This window comes from Sminthopsis crassicaudata, chromosome 3, assembly GCF_048593235.1.
Source record: "Sminthopsis crassicaudata isolate SCR6 chromosome 3, ASM4859323v1, whole genome shotgun sequence".
NCBI lineage: Eukaryota > Metazoa > Chordata > Mammalia > Dasyuromorphia > Dasyuridae > Sminthopsis > Sminthopsis crassicaudata.
The window spans coordinates 441053503-441074525 of NC_133619.1; the positions used below are offsets into that span (position 1 = coordinate 441053503).

The 21023-nt window shown below is 32.4% G+C and overlaps 1 protein-coding gene across 3 annotated transcripts in view; it reads left to right on the plus strand.

Moving 5' to 3' along the window:
• Positions 1-21023, plus strand: part of SLC25A12 (solute carrier family 25 member 12) — a 104935-nt gene that overhangs the window by 45814 nt on the left and 38098 nt on the right. For all 3 annotated transcript variants that reach the window (XM_074303127.1, XM_074303129.1, XM_074303128.1), the window contains 2 exons: positions 634-727; positions 2512-2596. In XM_074303127.1, coding sequence (XP_074159228.1) covers positions 634-727; positions 2512-2596 — 179 coding nt within the window. The remainder of the gene's footprint in view (positions 1-633; positions 728-2511; positions 2597-21023) is intronic.

Genomic DNA, 21023 nt, shown 5'->3' on the forward strand with positions numbered 1-21023 from the left:
AGGTAATACAACTTGTACATAGATAAGTAAGAACAAAGTTATTTCATGGTGGAGGGAAGGGTACTAACAATAGTAGACTAGAATTACCTAGCTTGGGCCTTGAAAAAAACTAGGGATTCCAAGAAGAATCCATACACAGATACCTCTAATAACAAGTAGCAAGTGGTGGGAAGCAAAGGAGGTATCTAAAATTCTCTAGGAAGATTTGACTTGATTTTTATTTTTTTCCTCAGTTACATGTAAACAAAAATTTCAACATTAATTTTTAAAAATTTTGAATTCCATATTTTCTTTCCTCCTTCCCCTCACCCCTCTTTGAGGTGACCAGTAATTTGATAGATTGTAAATGTGCAGTCATGCAAAACATTTCACATTATCCATGTTACAAAAGAAAACACACCAAAAAAATAAGAATAATAAAGAAAGCAAAAAAAAAAAAAATACTTCAATCTGCATTCAAATTCCTTCAGTTCTAGGAATATTTGAGTTGGAAAAAAACATTTTTTACTGTGTATATTTGTGTGTAAATGATTAAATTCAAGTATAGTGCAGGTTGTTACTCTCAGTTTAAAGTAAGAGTTTGTTATGTGTTCTGCAAATATTTATTTTTTATTTATTTTTTCTCCCTCACAGAGGAATTTGCCCAAAGTGCGATAAGATATGGACAAGTTACACCTTTGGAAATTGATATTCTCTACCAACTTGCAGATCTATACAATGCTACTGGGTAATTATTCTAATGACAGAATATTTAGTTTATAAGGCAACAGTTTAAAAAAATCCATGTAGATGTTGGCTATATGTCTTATGTGAAAGTAAACCATGACCTGTAAAACTTGAGTGCAGGTGAGTTGGATTAAGGATTCAGTTATCTGTTTCTCTTAAATAGTTAAGTCATTGTTCAAATGTCCATAAAGGCAGAGAAAATCAGGAGCTCTGTTCTTTAAGATTGGGTCTTTTTTAAGATTTCACACATCCCTTGGGGACCAGGATATAGAAGTTGAGTTGGGACTTAATCTTCTGGGGTCTGTTCATGTGTTTTATGAATAAAAGGAAGAACATATTATTGATTTATCATCAGAAGATATTATAAATAATAAATCTATGGGAAGTTGACTCTTATTCAAAGAAGAGTCTTTTGTAATGAGTGGTCATGTGTTCTTTGATTCTCAAAATACCTATGAAATATCAACTTGTTTGGAGCTGGAGGCAGACAATATTTTACATGCAAAAGTAATCAAACTACAGTAATGTTGTGTGACTTATTAAGACTTGAAAAGATTTAAAAGTACAATATATTTAACCCCCAATAATATTATTAAAATATTCTAGCTTTTGAAAGTAGGACTCTCTTGCTCACATCTAATGGCTTTTTATCCACAATACTGCTACATATTTTAATTCTCATTGGAAGAGCCATTAAAATTAAGTCAGGTTAGAATCTTTTAGTAAGCCAGATTTTTCTTATTCCAAAGATAATCTAGTTAAGTTTATTTTTGGATATTCAATACAAGGAGTAGGTTCTAATGTTAGGGTCAATGGAATAACATGAATTCTCTTTTGAGATTTATATATACATGTAATCTGTTGTCTTAGAAGGACAGAATGGTCAGGGAAGAAGTGAGATGGTTGCTATTTATTTATTAGCATATATTGGAAAGAACCTTGATCTGGAACTTATGAAACTTGGATTTTAGTCTAAATTTTGTCATAATCTGTCATTATCTGGGCAAGCCTTTTAAAGATTTTGAATCTAAACTTTCTTAGTTATAAAATATATAAATAAATATATATAATAAACATAAACAAATTTTTTAAAGTCTTTTCCAAATCAGTAATTCTCCTTCTTCCTTTTCACTTCTATAAATGTAATTTATCTTTCTGCTCTGTGCATGGCAAGATCTCTGCAAACTTGTTTTTTATGGTTTTCATGTTTTAAGATATCTTGAGGACAACAAATGGCACTTCTCAAAATATGATTTGAGAGGGTCTTCTACAGCCTAACCTAACTACAGTACTATCTAACCTAATTAGAAACTTTGCCCTAATATTGACTTAGAAAATCACAAATTAACATTATCTATACTACATTATATTTTTTCTTTTAAATATTTCCCAATTTTTCCCCATTTTAATCTGGTTTAGACAACATTCAGAAATTTTGGATTACATGGACAAGGACCATAAATTCAACACTTCTTGGCAAAATAGACTCTTGCAATAATAATAGGCATACTTCAGTAACGATTTCATTTTGGTTTCTAACATAAATTCAACTTGATTCAGCAAACTGTGCTTAGTATATGCAGAATCTTGATAACTTATGATATACTTCATTGATTCCTTCTAAAGCAAAGCCCTTTATGATATAATTTTCCATTGTTTATGTTGTTTTATTTGTTTTTGTGCACTTTCTTTTAACTGTGGCAAGTGTAGTTTCTTTTTTTCTTTTTCAGTGGTTTATTTTTGTTTAATCTAACAATTATTTCTCTTCTATGTTCTCACCTGAAGGCGGTTGACTTTGGCAGATATTGAGAGAATAGCACCCTTGGCCGAAGGTGCCTTACCTTACAACCTGGCAGAACTTCAGAGGCAGGTAAGAGGAATCCCATAAATATAATGATTTTTTTTTTTTTTTAAATGCTGAAAGAGCAAGATAATAAGGGTATAAAGCTTCTGGATGTTTGTTGTGAAAATTAACATTCTGCTTCCCATAAAGAGACTTTCACTTTGTTCAAAGGATCAGTTTGTTTGTTTTTTTTAATTCCTTTTCTTCTTTTCCCCACCCACACATTCAGGAAAAGTTCTGATAAAGGGATTAGGCTTATGTTTTTGTTTTTTCCCCCTTAACTTATTAAAATAAGGAAAATACCAGCACAAACACACATAGAATCGATCTCTCTGAGATTAGCAATCTTTTTCTTTCAGCAGTCTAGTCATGTTTAAAGGTTAGTGTTATTAAGTTCACTTTGTATAATTAAGTTGACATTTATATGCTATTTAAAAAAAAAACACACAACGTAACCCAAAACATTACTGTGTGAAACAAGTCATTCAATGAGTGTGTTTTATGGCTGCTTGTGAGCAGTTATGTATATATACACATACATACATACATATACAGAAAACCAAATGACCTATATATTTATGAATTGTGGATACGATCTTGAACTATCATCAAATAATTTGAAACCTCCATATTTTTTCTATTTTAAAAAGGATTAATATAACATCTAATTCCTATAAATGTAACCTAATTCCAATCCTTTTCACAAATATTTACTTGAAGAGCTGAATTGAATTATTTGAATTTTAAAACCTCAGCTTTATATTGTAATTAATTCCTATCTACATTTCTTCTTTTTGTAGCTTGCTATGATAGGATATATTAAATTTTAAGATGGTAAGAGATGCCCAGAAAGTGAGGGCTTTGTTGTGAGATAGATGGTTATTATCTTCTTGATTATTTTCTAAATTAAGTAGAGATTCTCATAATGCCTATCAAAATGCTTTGGAATTTAATGTTGTCTCTAATGGGCTGGTGAAATCAAAAGAGTAAAGAAGAGAAAGTAGAAAAAAGATAAAATGGGACTTAATTGAGCAAAATACCTGTCCCTTATAAGAACAGAGAGTAGGGTTCTGCTCAGAAATTTTGGCCACAAATGAAAACTACCAACATAAATATTGTGTAGATTGAATATATTTAATTGTTTTTTGAAAACATAGATTTAAAAAAAAAATCTTAATGTTGCCCTTCCCCCACTGAGTCTCTTATCCATAGCACAATAGAGTTTTCTTGGAGGTCTGAGAAATATGTTGCAATTTCTGGCGCCTCAAGTCTAGATACCTCCTATCTCATTTGTATAGGAAAATTATGTAATTACTGTTCTTGGTGTGAACTGGCTTCTGAAGACAGGTTCAGAGATGAATTACCAGCATTTTCTGGCAACCTTGATGCTTACTAGCTGTTGGGAATCTCAACAAAAGGTCTAACCCTTTTGTAGAAGAGCCCTTTGAGGGTATCCAGTAAGAGATCTAAACAGTTGTTCCATTCTCCCCATCACTCAAATAGTACTGATGATCCTCACTATTTATTCTACCTATGTGCCATTTCCCTAGCATCAAAAAGATTGGGAAATTTATTTTGAAAAAGAGCCAATATCATTTTGATTTATGATATGATTTTAATTTTTTATTTTTTGCAACAAGTTACAAAAATAATTGGACATATCTGAGATCATATGAGCAGATTTGGAGTGAGTGTATATTGTTCCATAGAATTATAAGTGGGATTTTAATTTATGCTACAGTTATGGGAATGAATTTTAGAGCAGTATCAAGGGATTCCATCTTGAAGTGGACTTCTTTGCTATATCATATTACCTTGTATATACATTATTATGAAAAGAAGATTTTTAGGCATCTAAGAGTTCAGGAGAAGAGAAAGAAGAAATGGAGGGAGAAAGAAAGTATTTTATAAGAATTAAATCTTAGGAAAACAGATTATAGGGAAAGAGTTTCAGTTATTTGAAAATAATTCTTTTTGTTCTTTCCCCCCCTTTTTCCTTTTTTGTGTATTTAGTTATAATACTTATTAAAATTTTGGTTCCATATTCTCTCCTTTCTCATCCCTCCTTCACACATTGGGAAGGCAAGCAGTGTAGTATCAAGCATATATATGTAAAATATATTTCCATATTAGCCATGTTGCAAAAAACAAACAATAAAAAGGAAGAAACACACAAAAAATATGCTTCATTCTGTAATCAGAGTTCATCAGATCTCTCTCTGTAAGTGGATAGCATTTTTCATTCTGGGTCCTTTGGAATTGCCTTGAATTATTTAATTAATTAGGGTAGCTAAGTCTTTTACATTTGATCACAGTATTCCTGTTACTTTGTACAATGTTCTCTTGATTCTACTCACTTTACTTTGCTTCAGTTAATATGTCTTTCCATGATTTCTTTTAACATATTAGCATTCTATCACCGTCATTACCACAACTTTTTGACGCTATTCCTCAGTTGATGAGCATTTCATTTTCCAATGCTTTGTTACCACAAAAAGAGCTGCTAATTTTTTTTTTTTTTTTTTTTTTTAACAAATAGATCCATCCCCTTTGATCTTTTTCAGACACAGACCTAAGTAGTGGTATTTCTAGATCAAAGGGTATGTCCATTTTTTTATCCCTTTGGGCATGGTTCCAAATTGTTCTCCAGAATGGTTAAACCATTCACAATTCTACCAACAGTGCATTAGCATCCTGATTTTTCCCTCTTCCCTTCCATTATTTGTCATCTTTGTTTTCTGACATATTATTTAATTGATGGATGTATATAGTACCTTAGAATTGTTTTAATTTGCATTTTTCTGATAGTTTTGCAGAGCATTTTTTGCATGTAATAGTTTTGATTTCTTCTGAAAACTGCCTTTTCATATCCTTTGATTATTTATCCAAAGTCTATTGGAAATGTCTTGGATCACCACATTACTGAGAAGAGTTAAGTCTATCATAGTTGATCATCACATACTCTTGCTCTTATTTTGTGCAATATTTTCTTGCCCTCCCTTCTCTTATTCCTTTACTCTTCTACATCCCTGTTGGATAAAATAGATTTCTATATCCAATTGAGTGTGTGTGATATGTGTGCATGTTCTTTCCTCTTTGAACTAACTCAGAGGAGAGTATATACAAGCAATGCCTCTCCCCACCATTTTCCATTTCATTGTAAAAGCTCTACTTGCATGCCTTTTATATCATAATTTCCCTTACTCTTCCTTTCCCTTTCCCTTTCCCTTTCCTAGTATATTCCTCTTTTTGTCTATTTTTTTTAAAAGATTATCCCACTATAAATAACTTACTCTTCTGTCTTCTGTCTATAGAGTTCTTCTAATTGCTCTAATAATGATAAAGTCCTCAGGTGTTATATGTATTGTCTTTCCATATAGGACTACAAACAGTTTAGTCTTACTGAGTCTCTTATTTTTTTCTCTTTCAGGTCTATCTTTTTATGCTTCTTGTGAATGTTATGTTTGAAAGTCAAAATTTCTATTAATCTCTGATCTTTTTATCAAGAATGCTTAAAAGTCCTGTATTTCATTAAATATCTATTTTTTCCTTCTGAAATTCATACTTGTTTTTGCTGTTTCTTATTCTTATTTGTAATCCTTGCTCCTTTGCTTTCTGAAATATCATCTTTCAAATTTTCTGCTTCTTTGATATGATAACTGCCAAATCTTGTGTGATCCTCATAGTGGCTTCATGGTATTTAAATGATTTTTTCTTCAAGTAATTTTTCTTTAGCCTGGGAGCTATGGCTATAATATTTCTGGAAGTTTTTATTTTGGAATCTCTTTCAAGTGGTGATTGGTGGAGTCTTTTAATTTATCTTTTACTCTCTGATTCTTAGGTATTTTTGTAGTTTTCCTTTATACTTTTTTTGTTTACATATGATATGATATCTAGGCTTTTTAAAAAAAAAGTTATGGTTTTCAAGTAGTCCCATAATTCTTAAATTATTTCACTTTGATCCAGTTTTTAGAATAGTTGTTTTTGTGATAAGATATTTCTCATTTTTCCCACTTTTTCATTTTTTTACTTTATTTCATTCTTTCTTGATATCTCAGAGTCATTAGCTTTTTCTTGTTGTATTCTAATTTTTAAGGAATTATTATCTCCAGGGAGCTTTTGTACCTTTTCTTCCATTTGGCCAATTCATTTTCTTTTTAATACTTCTTCAGTATTTGTATGCACTAATGTTTGTTGCCTTTTCTTGAATTGCTCTCATTTCTTTAATCAATTTTTCCTCACCACTCTTATTTGAGTTTGAAAATCATTTTTTAGCCCTTCTAAGAATACTTATTGAACTTGTATAGATTTCACCCTTTTCTTTGAGGCTTTGCTTGTAACTGTTTGGATGTTGTTATTTTCATTTAGGTTTGTGTCTTGATCTTCCCTGTCACCATGATAATTTGTTGTTTTTTATCTCCTTTTTTGATTGTTTGCTTTTTTCTAGGCTATTTCTTCACTGTGAACTTTATATTAAAGATGTACCACCTTCTTGCTGTGAAGAACCTTAATGCCAAGTTTTGGGCTTTTTCGCATTGCTATTTTTGGTTCTACTTCTGAGGGTTTAGAACTCATTGTAGATTCTAAGCAAGTATGATCTGGGGTGAGGTGTGGACACTGCTTCTTTCTGACTAGAAATGATACTGTTCTTCAGGGTCCCTGTTCCCTTGGGACTGTTAAAGATATTGATACCCACAGCCCTTAATCCCTTGGGACTACAAGCATTTTTCTTTGCCTTGGAATTATGACCCATAACTGGTATGTTATTGCCATTTTCTGCACCCAGTGCAATCTCTCAAGAGACTTTTTTCCTGAAATGGTGAGTTCCTTGCTCATAAAGCTATCAAGTCAGGGATTAACATAGAGAAGATTAATTTGTTGTTCAGTTGTATCCAATCCTTTGTTACCCCATTTGGGATTTTCTTAGCAGACATAGTGGAATGGTTTGGCATTTTCTTCTCAAGCTCATTTTTCAGATAAGGAAACTGAAGCTAAGGAAACAGAGTTTAAGTCACTTGCTCAGGATCATACAGCTAGTAAGTGTCTGAGATCATATTTGAACTCAAGAAGATGAGTTTTCTTGACTCCAGGCTCAGCATTCAATGACTTATGGTGCCATCTAGCATCTAGATTACCCTTGAAGTCTATTTGAATTTGAGAATTTTGATTTTATGATGAAAAATTGAAAAATAGGAACAGGTTAAGGAAGCAGATTCCTGGTAAACTTGTAGGTCACTAGCTTATATAAGATACAGAGTTTGATAACTTAAACTACACTAAGGCTTTTGGGACACCCTGTATTTTTTTCTAATTCTCCCCCTCTCTGTCTCTATCTCTTTCTCTTTTATACACACACACACACACACACACACACACACACACACACACACACACACACACACACTCTCTCTCTCTCTCTCTCTCTCTCTCTCTCTCTCTCTCTCTCTCTCTCTCTCTCTCTCTCTCTATTCTTCCAGAAAAATATTTTGGGCTTATAGATCTAAAACTGGGTAAGGAATCTCAGACCACCTCTTCTCATACTTTTACCTGAAATTTTTCTCATTTCACCTCATTATATTACTTGAACTTTCACTAATTTCATGGAACAGACATTCTCTTTTCTTTGTGTTTAAGAAAATATATAAAAATGTAGAACCACCACCAATGCAGAGATCTTAACTTCATAGCCATATTATGAAGTTAACAGAGATTGTAGGATCTGTCAGTTCCTATCATACTAGAAAGTTTTTAAATATAGAACCATAAATGGATAGTAATTTTTGGCTGAAGAGTAGCTTCACTGAATTCATTGGGTCCTCACTGGATTGTCCATAAGTTTGATGAATTATTAAAGTATTTTTATTAAAGTTTGGTGAAGTATTAAAGTATTTTTACTCCTATTTATCCTCAATGTGCAAATTAATCTTTTGGTTCTGTTTTCTTTACTCTTCAATGCTTTATGCATATTCTCTTTTTAAAAGGCAAAAAAAAAAAAACACCTAGGGGTTGAGTAAGAATGAATATAAGAATGATAGACTTTTGCAGTAATATGGTATGGAAATGGCCAAGAAGTGTTGTATGGGCCCATTAGATAAGATAAACTGAAGCTTCCCCTATCTGAATTCTGCATCCCAAGAGTGGAGTTTTCTTAGGGAGAAGATGAGGATGATTGTCAGCATATGTAAAGCATGTGTGGAGATGGTGGGAAGTGGTATGGAGGCCTGTGTCTAGACTAGTAAAATGAAGACTTACCAACCAGAGTGTGATATCCCAAGGGTAGAGTACAAAGTTCAGCTAAGGGGAAAATAAACTTTGCATCTCATATTTTCTTTTCTTTCTCTAGCCACTAGATTATTTTTTATTGCATTTGATTGTACTATTTTTGAGCTAAGCAATTAGATCATCTTTTTCTGTATCTTCTATATTTTTAAGTTTAGTAGATAGCTTTTTTTTCTCACCACAGTTTTTATTTTATTTCTCCTCCACTTCTGACAAACTCCCTCTAATGATAAAGGAAAAAAGTTAGGCAAAAATGAATAACTTCAGTCAGAGAGGTCAGAGGAAAACCAGGAGAAAGTAGTATCCCCAAAACCTAGAAAAAAAGAAAGTATTGAGGAGATCAGTAGCAGTGATTATTTGAATATCAAAGAGAATGAAGATTGAGAAAAAGCCAATGAATTTGGCAATTAAGAAATCACTAGTAACTTTAGATAGAATAATATCAGTGAAATGATGAGGACAGAAGCCAGATTCTAAATGATTAAGAAGATATTGAGAGGAAAGGAAATGAAGGCACTTAAGGTAGATAGACTTTTTGAGTTTACCCACAAAGATAGAGAAGATATAGAGTGATAGTAGGAATGGAAGAATCAAATGAGAAGTTTTTCAGGATGAGGGAGTCATAGGAATATTTGTAGGCAGTAGGAAAGGAGCCAATTGATAGAGAAGAATTAAAAATAAGTGATAGACACAACTACTCTGAAGGACTTATGATGAAAAACCCTATTAATATCCAAAGAAGGCCCTGATTGTGTCTGAATACAGACTGAAGCATTCTATCTCTCTCTTTTTAAAAACTTAATATTACTTAAGGATTTTTCTTTAAATTAGGGTGGGAGATTTATGTTTTTTAAAACTTTTATGGAAATATTTTGCATAATTTCACAAGTGGTTTCTTAATTGTGGGTGGGAATAAAGGAGAAAACCTAGAACTCAAAAATTTTAGAAACAAATGTAAAAAATTTTGTTTTTAATGTAACTTGGGGGAAAATATTAAAGAAGTAAAACAAAATAAAAAAATCTCACACACAAAGAAAATAAGTGATAAGAGTATTGGAGGAGACAAAATATAATGGGAATTTTTGAGAAGATAGTGGGAGTTAGCTTGCTAAGTAAGGCATCTTGTGAGACAAGGGTAGAAATAATGATAAAAGCCATCTCAGTAACAGGAGATAAGGAAATGGGGAGAAGGGGTGAATGAGTAATTTTTTTTTCCTACAAAATAAAGACAAATTCTCAACTGAGAGGATAGGGATAGAGAGAAGGATGAGAAAGTTTGGAAGAGTCAAATGTACTGAACTCATTGAAGAAGGAAAGGGAGTGAATTGGGGATCTGTAGAGGACAGTTATCAGGATTTTGATTGGTAGTAGATATGAATGGCTTGTATCTCAAAGGAGGAGAGATTACTAAGGAATAGAGGAAGGGGGGAACGGACTAGGGGAATCAGTGAGTATTTCAATTTTCTTGCTCCAAGAAAGGAGAAATGAGTAAAAGTACAGCTTATACTTGAATATCTTATCCTTAGTAGTCCTCTGGAATTCTAATTGATTATTGTACTAAAAGCTTATCATATCTATATGCTATAATTAATTCACCTATTCCCTAATTTATGGGAACCCCCTCAGATTCCTATTCTTTGCCACATCAAAGAGAGCTGTAAATGTTTTTGTACATTCTTAGAGTTTATTTTGCTTAGAGCTAAACCTTCCCTTAATCTACCTTTCAATTCCTCCTCCCCTTTTCTCCTCTTTCCTTCCTATTTCACTGTTGAGTGAAAAGTATTTCTGGCCTTAACAGTATATGTATGTATTTTCTGTCTTTTGACCACTTCAGATAAGAATGACATTCAGGTGTCCTTAATTAATTAATCATGGTGTTCAGATAGTTTAATTCCCCCCCCCCCCCCTTTCCTCAAACTGCTTTCCAGGACAATTGCTTTTGTTATGTGATACCTTATATTTATGGTTTTTTTTTTCAGTCTTTTGACTTTGTTTTAATATTTTTTGTTGCCTCTTAAACTTGGATAATTCTGATTTTCAAGGATTTTATTGGTACCTCTTGTGCCAAATTGTTAATTCCCTTTCTGATTCTTTTTTCTACATCTCTCAGTTTCCTCCCAGGTTTTCCCTCAAGTGCTTTTATTCCTTTTATTAAACTCTTTATTTAAATAAAGTCTTGTTTTATCTCTTCCAAGAATTTTAGTTGAATTATAAGCGAAATTCTATATTTTTCTCTGAGCCATAGTTTGTAGATATTTTTCGATCTATTCTTATCTACATTGGTGCCTTGAGTATGCCTGTCATAATGACGCTCTTTTTTTGGTTGTTGTCCATTTTTCTAGCATATTTCTTGATTTTAGACTTGATATTAGTACTGGGCTATGCCATACTTATGAAGGGAAGATTTGAGTTTGTCTTTTTGTGCTTTGGCGGGGATGTTATGTTGCATAATTCTAGGATCTTAGGGATGAACTGAAAATATAAAAGTTTTCAGTACTCTTAAAGTGGTCTGATACAGGGCAGATCTGTGGTCTCATGGTCTGAGCTCTTCCAATTTCTAACCTGGGTTTAGGTCTGAGCAATAGTGGATCATTGTCTCTATTAGCCAGTTAGAAAGCTGTGTTGACTCAGAGTGGTAGAAATATAGACTCTTCTTTGATTTGGGATTTCTGCCTTTGTTATTCTTCTGAAGGCTGGGCTAGATACTGGAAGTGAGACCAAAATCTAATTTGGGGGAATGTGAGCCAAACTACCTCTGTGTACTTGTGAGCTTCCTCTTTTCAAAGTGTAGTTATATTGTCTTTGGTCTCTCTATCTGGAAACACCACTCCTCTTCATGGGTCCCTTTATCAGTCAGTCCTCAGTCTGTGACTTGTAACTGGGTAGTAGGCTGCAAAGCTACCAGTTCACAATTTTTCCTCCTCATCATAGAGCCCCATTAATTTAGATAACATATCAGCACATGGGGAGAGGTCACTGAGGAAAGCAGATGATTATACCTGTTCAAGTCTAACTTCATGATAGGTGGTGGTGTATTCTACTACTCAAGCTAATAAAATTGATTTTGTATTTCAGCTATTTTATGAGTAAAATAAATAGGCTTTTGTGGGCTGACCTACAAGTCTAATTAAGAGAGTTCTCCCTCTCCACCACCTCTGCAATATGTCCTCCAGGCCTAGAAATTTACTACAACAAGATAGCACAATTGTATTTCAAGATTTCCCTTTTCCTTCTTCTAAACCCACACACTATATACATTGGGAGAAGTCATTGTTTTTGGTTGTGAAATATATGGAGCAGTACTAGTAATATAACATGTTAAGTTACTCTTTAATTCCCATATTATTTTAAGGAAATAAAAATATACAAAATTGCACAAGATGTTTCTCTTCATCATTCAGGCAAAACACTTTTCCTTAGAAAAGAAATTAACTATGACTTTAGTTTTTCAATGAAACCCATGGAAGTAGTCTTGTTAATTTAAAAAAAAAAAAAAAACACCCAACCTTCTTGATTATAATTTATCTTTATGTAAAGATGAATGCTTCCTTTAGCTTACTTGCTGATAGTCATTTTTCTTCTTAATTCCAAGTATTTTCTTTAAGTCTGAGTGCTGAAAAATCTAGTGGTTAATGGGGATGACAGCTACAGTATCATTCTGTTTATGAATATTCATGAAATGAAACCTATAGCATTAATTATATTAATTTACATACTTGAATACAAGTGAACCATAAGCTATAGTGATAACTAGCTTTTTAAAAAACATATCTTAGTAACAATATATTGTACATTATCTTATAAGTGCTATTTAATAGGATGGAGGTGACATTTCTTTCAAAAAGCATTTGAGTATTTATAGCTAAAGACATTTTAAGCCAAGAATTAAAGCACAATGTAATTCTATGATTTGTGTAGGATTTTATAAAGCTTATGGAGAAGAGAAATGCTTCAAAAGGGGGAAAAAGAATGGTTGTAACTTAAAATGGGACTAATGAATGTAGGAATAGGCAAAATTTATAGTTATATAATTCTTGTTAGGATTTTTATTTTAAGTTTTTTTTTTTATTACAGTTTTTGCAGCTTAATTAAATATTTTCTGTACTGTAAAAAATACAGAATAAGAATTATATAGGGACAAGCTTCAATTTTATTTCAACAGTTTTGTGATTTTGGAGAAAATACATATTTGAAAAATCATTTGAATATTTAAATGTTTGAAAGATAGCATATCAGTTACATAATCAAGTAGCATTTGTAAATTTAAACTCTTTCTAACTAGTGTTTCTTGTGCCTGGTTTTGTAAATTTTATTAAGCCAAAGTGAACACTGATGGGCTGGTTTTTTTAAGTGACTAAACATTTAGTTTGGGCATTCACATCTGGATTTTTTGACTCTCAAAGGTAAATATGTAAAATCTTGGGTATGTATGCATGGATGTTGTCATCCCTTGCATGCCTCAATGGTATTAATTGCCTGTATTGATTCCATTTACAGGACATTTTTTTTTTTTTTAACTTACTGTGATTTCTTTTCCTTGTGTTACAGTACAGGTTGATTAGTATACACAGCTAAATGTAATAAGTTAACTGTAGTTCTAGGACTTCAAATCACAAACTACATGTGATCCAAAATATTTCTAAGTAAAGAGCTGATTCCTATCTTATGTGTACAGTCCATTTCTTGAATGGGGCAGTGTATTGATGAGGGAATCTGACCAGCTATATAGCTATAGATATAGAAATCAGTCAGTCAAACTATCTATCTATCTATCTACAGAGATACATATATCTATCTGTATGTCTGATCAGCAGATATATGCATATGCATACACACAGATACACACACATATATACATATATATAACAAAAATGTATCTTTAAAGATTAATAAAAACTAGTCATGAATTTTAAATTCCTAAAATGATATTTATTTTGAATGAGAACAAGATTATTTTGAGTAGATAAAATTCTTTAAAATATGGCACAAGAATTTTTGTGGCAGTGTTCAGTTACATCTGTAATTTTATCATTCTTTTCCTTTTACCTACCCACCACTCTACAGAACTGTTAGTCACTCAGTGCTGCTGTCTCTATTCCCCACTTTTCATCATGATTGCCAGTTATATTATTTTCTAACATCAACTCCTACTTCTAATATCATTCCTCTTCCTCAGACTCCTCCTCATGAGTTGTTCTTTTATAGCAGACACCCTTTATCCAAGATGGGCTATATCAAGTTAGATATTTAAATCCAAAGCTTTTAAAACATGTTCCTCATGTAACTTGTATTCTAATTTCAATTTAACAAGCATTTATTAAGTGTTATATCTGTGCAAGATTACTATACTGATTACAGAGGAAATTTTAAAAAATGAGATAAATGATCCTTATAGTAGTAATTACACATATAACTATTTTACAAAAGAGAACATGAAAGAGGTTCAGAGAAACTACTATACAAGGTTTTGAGGAAGGAAAAATGTCTGTGCATAATCAAGGACAGCTTCATGAAGAAGGTGGATCTTAAAGGATAGGATTAAAATTAAAATTTAGGTTGGGGCTTGAAGGATAGTTAAGATTTAAGTTGGTAGAGATGTAGGGTAAAGACATGGGCATATTATTTGTAGACAATGGAATGAGCCAAGGCATAGAGACAGAGAATAATAGTTATTATCTCATTTAATTCTCACAATAATCCCTTAAAAAAGGTGAATTTTACAGATGAGAAAATTAAGGTCGCTAGAGGTTAAATGATTTGCTCAGGATTACACAGCTAGTAAATATCTAAGGCTAGATTTGCACTTAGGTCTTCTGGGTCCAAGGTTATCAACATTCTAATCACTGGATCACCTCAAAGCATAGAACATTTTCAGAAAATAGTTGAAAGTCTAAATTGATTGATATATAGAGTATAAGTGTGAAATGAGGCTGTGACAGTAAATGATCTGATTCATAGCTGCTATCTTTCCTTCACTATTTCTTTGAGTATCCAGCTAATCTTAGGCTCTATGTTGCCTTTATAAATACATTTTACTTATATGATTACTGTGAAGGAAAAGATATTCTTCAAGATGCTGCCATTGGTATATATCTCAGGGAGACCCATGGTTTTACAGGTTTGACTGCTATGAAATACTTTTAGAGGAGTTGGAATTTTGTCCTGTTTTCAAGCTGCTTGTCCATAAGTACGCAAAGCTTTTTGACTACCATCTTTGGTGCATATTTAAATGAATTTGGTGAAATAAGATCTATTTTATGGAAATCTTTTGATCAACTTACCTTAGCATACCCATGGGACCACTTGCCTCTGTCTACCTGACACAATCAAAAATCAAAACAGTCCCTTAAATTAAAAAATTCAGAAGTCTCCTTTTAGAACCAGTAAAATTTCTTGCATATATATAGAATGGTTTGATGAATAGAGTATTAAATGAGAAATTAAAGTCCCTTTTTTTTCAGATTATATACTGATTACTCCTTAATAGAAGAAGTTCTATTATTGCTGTATCTATTGATTACTCCTTAATAGTAATATTGATTACTCACTATAATATTCACCAGAGTATAAGGACTTTATCTAAGGCAGTTAGGTAGTATAGTAGATAGAATACTGTGTCTGAAGTCAGGAATACCTGAATTCAAATCCAGCCTTAGATACATTTTAGGTATATGAATCTGGCCAAATCACTTAACCCCTGCTTGCCTCAGTTTCCTTAACTGTAAAATGGGATAATAATAGAAGCTACCTCCTAGGGTCCTTCTGAGGATCAAAAGATATAATAATTATAATTATAAAGATATAATAATTATAATTATAAAGCTAATGCTAAGGCACAGTGCCTAGCATATATATGTATATATGGAAATGTTCTGTTGTATTCAATTATTGTTCTGTTGTTTTCAATTATGTTCCACTCTTCATGATCTCTTACGGGGTTTTCTTCCCAAAAATATTAAAATGATTTGCCATTTCCTTCTCTAGCTCATTTTATAGTCTTTCTTAAGAACTTTAGAATTGATTGTATGCCATGAGAGGCATTGGTACAGGACTACACAGCATGATATGCCCTCTTCAGAACTCTATGAGCAAAGTAGTATTGAAGTAGCTCAGAAGAAACATGAGATGTACAGTTAAAGAGTCTACCCCAAATGTTCATATGGACAATTTATGTCCAACATGTGGCAGAGAATTCCAAATTTGTTTTATACTGATTAGCTACAGTTGAACACACTATAACTTGACTTTAATGTAGTGATGTCATTTTGATCCTTGAGATTGAAGGACAACAACCAACTCCAACAGCAGAAACTGTGGCTTTATTTCTTGTAGGTCCCATTATGCTTGTCCCAGTGTTAATTGTACAAAGTAACATAGCAAGATTCTGGGGAACTTGTAAGTAATTTAATATCTCAAAGAAGCTAAATCTTTAAACATTTATGTTATTATATTGTCACATAATTAACAAAAAATACTACATATAGACAGGATGACTTTTGATTGTGCAGTTCTTTGCTATCCTATAAACTAGAGATAGGCTTCTAGTAAAGCTTCAGTACAAATTTCTCCTCATAGTCTTTTTTTTTTTTTTAAGGAAGTCATTAGTGGCTTATTTTATTATAACAAATTTTGTTTTTGTTTTTATTGTTTTTGTTTTTGTATTTTTTTAAACAAGGAAGCATTCTGAAGTGGATGGAATCTTGGTCTTGGAGTCAAGAAGCTTTGAGTTCAAATCCTATCTCAGATATTAATTGTGTGAATAGGATCCATGGTTTTCTACCTTTGCCCTTCCTGGAACTGTCAAGGCTTAGCTCATACATTTCTTCTTTCTGAAGTCTTCTTTGATTTCTTCCCTCTACTCTGATTTGGAAATGTTATCATCTTCTGATCTTTTTACATCTCTTTTCATTATTTCCACATCTAAAAAATGAGGGAGTTGGATTCACTAATCTCTAAGGTTTCTTTTACCTCTAAATCAATGATTCCATGATTCTAAGTGTAATGGCTTATTTCTCTATAACGTTTAATCTATGTAATGTTTTATGACCAAAAGCTAATGGGTAGCCTGCTTAGGAAAGCATTTTCATTGTGAACATTATAATGTTGCCTTGATATGAAGAATTTTTTTAAAGACTTCTTTGATTCCTTCAGTTGATCTGTGATCTCCTCAAAGTAGGTACTTCTTTCAGTAGTAAAGACAATTAATTCCCTAACAAACTTTGTCCTATAAGACCCTTGTTCCTGCTCTGTAAATCATCAATATGAAGTACACAAAGTGCTGGAGGCCTTCATTTAGATATGCTAATATCATGTACATGCCATTGGGTCACTGAACAATTCAGTTGAAACAGAATTAAGTGACTTGTCTGGGGTCACACAGCTAGCAAATATCTGAAGGCAAATTTGAACTCAGGAAGATGAATGAGACTTCCTGGCTCCCAGTACCACCTGACTACCTCAACCATTGGATTATATAGAGTATCAGTTTCCTCTCTTTTATGGCAGGACTGGCCCACCTCATTTTCTGGTCTCTCTGATCTTTTTTTCTGACACTTCTGTGCTATAAATTGTTAATATTCTGCAGTCAGAAGATGCCCACCCTGCCCTGGTTCATCATCTTTTGGGTAATCAGCACTTTTAATTCTTCTAAGATTAATATTTCATAACTTTTACAGTATCAGTGGGAAAATATTAATTTAAAAATGAACCTTTGTTTTAGGGAGAAAGCAGATATGATTTGTTTCTCAAATTATATTCAGAGCTTTTCTAGTATGGCAGAACCAGTCAAAACATGTACCCCACTGGCATAGCCTTAAAGAATCATGGATTGTCTTCAAGCTACAATGAAGCATCAGAGCAGGGCTTTTCCATTTGATTATTCTTTTACTTCGAATTCATTCTTAGGTATAGCAGATATATCTTATTTTACCTCACCTGGGATATATTTGAAGTTTTAACTTTGTATATATTTTAATTATATATTTATAGGAAAAGTGATTACTCCCACTGGTGGTAGTGAGACTTTTATTTTTTGTAAAAATCACTATTTTTAAAAACCCATCTTAAGCATTCATTATTAGAGCTCATTGAATAAGACTATATTACACAAAAATTTATGATATGAAACTTATTTTAACTTAATTTATTTTTTTAATTATTAAAAAAAATCTACCCATCTCCCTCTTATTCTTCCCTGACACAGAAAAAGGAATAAGGGGGGAAATTCATTAATAAAAATATGCATAACCCTGCAAAGCAAATGTCCATATTGTTCATGTTCATAAGAGCATTTATTTTGATCTGCATCCTGAGACCACCATTTCTTTGCCAGGAGGTGGTTAATATTCTTCATCCTAAGTGGTGTGGAATTGTGATGGTTCTTTGTTTTGATCAGACTTCTTAAGTCTTTCAAGAATTGTTTGTTATTACAATACTATTATTGTTTAAATTGTTCTTTTGGGTCTTACTTTACTTTGTATGAGTTCATACTAGTCTTTCTGTGTTTCTATGGTTTTCCCCCTCCATTGTTATTTATAGCATAATAATATCCCATCACATTCTTTAATATGGAATTTGACATCTTTTCATGGACTACAATTGGTATTCTTCTTTTCAAGACTCATACTTTCATTATTCTATGTAGAGCATAAATTATGTATAATAATTTTGTGAGTTGTGACCAAAAGCTTCCATTATCTAAGTTGTTAGCCTCTCTGATCTTGCTTAAACAGTCTCCAGGCCCATACCAGAAACTTCTCCATCTTGGCAGTACTTGACAGAATTTATATTTTACTGATATAGACTTTGTGTGCCCAGGCTCACCAATAGGCTACAACAATCTCTTCAGATTTAACAGCTCTTTCCTTGCTGTCTGTAAGCATGCCAAAGTTTTTAAAAATCTTTAAACATTTAAAATAAAAACCTCTTTTAAAATTATTCACTTGATCCTACCATTCCCTTCAGCCCTCACACTATATCCTTCTTCCTTATTATAGTCAAATATCTAAAAAAAAGCAGTCTATACTCATTGTTTCTTTTTCCTCTTTTCTCACTTCTGAATCCCTTATGGTTTAACTTTCAGCCTAACCACTCAATTGAAATTGCTTTCTCTAAAGTTATGATTGATCTTTTATTTTCTTTATTTAATATTTTCCTCCAGTTAAATTCAGAACAAACAAAAAATTTTTTACATTTGTTTTTAAGTTTTTGAAGGTTTTCTCCTTTATCACCATCCACAATTAAGAAACCACTTGTGAAGTTATGCAAAATATTTCCATAGAAGTCAAGATGTGAAAAAAAAAACCATAAATCTCCTACCCTGACAAAAATAAAAACCCTCAAGAAAAATTAAATTAAAAGAGAGAGATGGAGAGAAAGAGAGAGAGAGACACACACACACATATACATACACAGCTAGAGAAAGAGAGACAGAAACACAGAGAGAATGCTTCTATCTATTCAAACAAAATCAATTCCTTCTTTGGGTATGGATAGGATTTTTCATAAATTCTTCAGAGTAGTTGTAGATGATTGTACTACTGAGAATAGCTAAGTCATTCACAGCTGGTCATTCAGGAATATTGCTCTTATTTTGTATACAGTACAATTCACTTTGCTTGATTTCATGGACAACTTTGCAAGTATTGATCTTTTGATTGCTAAATTCTGTGGCTTTCTCTCCCCCCCCCCCATTTATTTTTCCTGTCTTCTCTGCAGCATTACACTACTGACCATCTTTCTTTTGGGTAATCTCTCAACATACTTCTTATCTGTTCTCTCTTCACTGTCTTCATTTAGGTCTAAATCATTCCTTATCTAAAGTTATTTCAATGATCTTATCTTGGTTAAAACTTTACCTAACTATTGAAATAGTATTCCTAAAGCATAGGCCTGACTATGTAATCCCCCTTTTTGAGAGGTTCCTCTTACTCCCTTCTTAATTAAGATAAAGTACAAACTCCTCAGTTTGTTACTATAAAATCTCTAACAAAATGACCCTATCTCCCATTATAAAATATCCTCCTTTACCCATAGTAACATTTATTAGTGGAACCTCTTCTCACCAACAAAATGAAGACTCTTCCCTTTTCATCTTCTTTCAATCAGTTTCCCCACTCATTATCCACTTCCTCAAAGATGTTTCTCTTCCTGAGATCATAGAAATCACTTTCCCTTTTTTGTTAGTCCTCAATTTCAATCTGGGCAAATTTCCCTGTTTTATGTATTCCCCTCTTTTATGTATCCTCTCATTTTTCAATGTAGATCTATAAGAATATGTTGATTCACTCATAGGCAAGATGTTGCCAGCTTTTGTCCGTAGTGCCTCAGACTCTACTCTTCACTTTTCCTTCCATCTAATTTCTACTATCACCCCTGTCTCCTTGTGTACATTTAGAAAAATCTCTTGGTGATTTTTCTGCTTTCATTTTGGTGCTATTATTTTCCTTGGTTGCTGCATTTATTTATCCCTCCTGTATTTCTGTTGTCTGGGGTATTTGAGAAGCAAACAATCTCTTCAGTTTGAGTTTTCTTTGTAAGAATTTTTCAAATTCTTCTTTATTATCAAATGTCTCTTTTCTCATTTATGATTAAGTTCAGATTTTCTGGGAAAGTCATACTGGATTGCATTCAGTTTCATGTTCTTTGGAATATATTATTCCACTCCCTTTTGCATTTTCTAAGGGGTACAGAATAGTCTTGCATTATTTGAATTTATTTTCCTTTGTATTTGAAGATCTTTTCTTCTGCTTGTTTATAGACCTTTTTGTTTTTGAATTAAATTGTTAAATTTAAGCATTATGTGTCTTGGAATTTGCAGCCTTATGGGTTTTTTTTTTTAAACTTCTGGAAGTAAATTCTTTTGATTGGTGTTTATTTTATGTGTTCAGAAGTTCTGGGCAGCTTTCTGTATTATTTCTTGTGTAATGGTGATTACATTTTTTGGTCTTGTTTTCTTTTAGGAGAACTAGGACTCTTAGGTTATCAATATAGCATGCATACTAAGCATATTTTTCTTTTATTGTTATCATTATTATTATTATTTTTTTTTTTTTTTGCTTTTCTTTTCCATTGTCCTTTACTTCTGTGTAGTTGCATTTCCAATCCATTGTTCTCTTTTTTATTTTTTTTTACTAAGGCTTGCCACCAGAGATTCAAGTTTTTCTCTTCTGGGTTA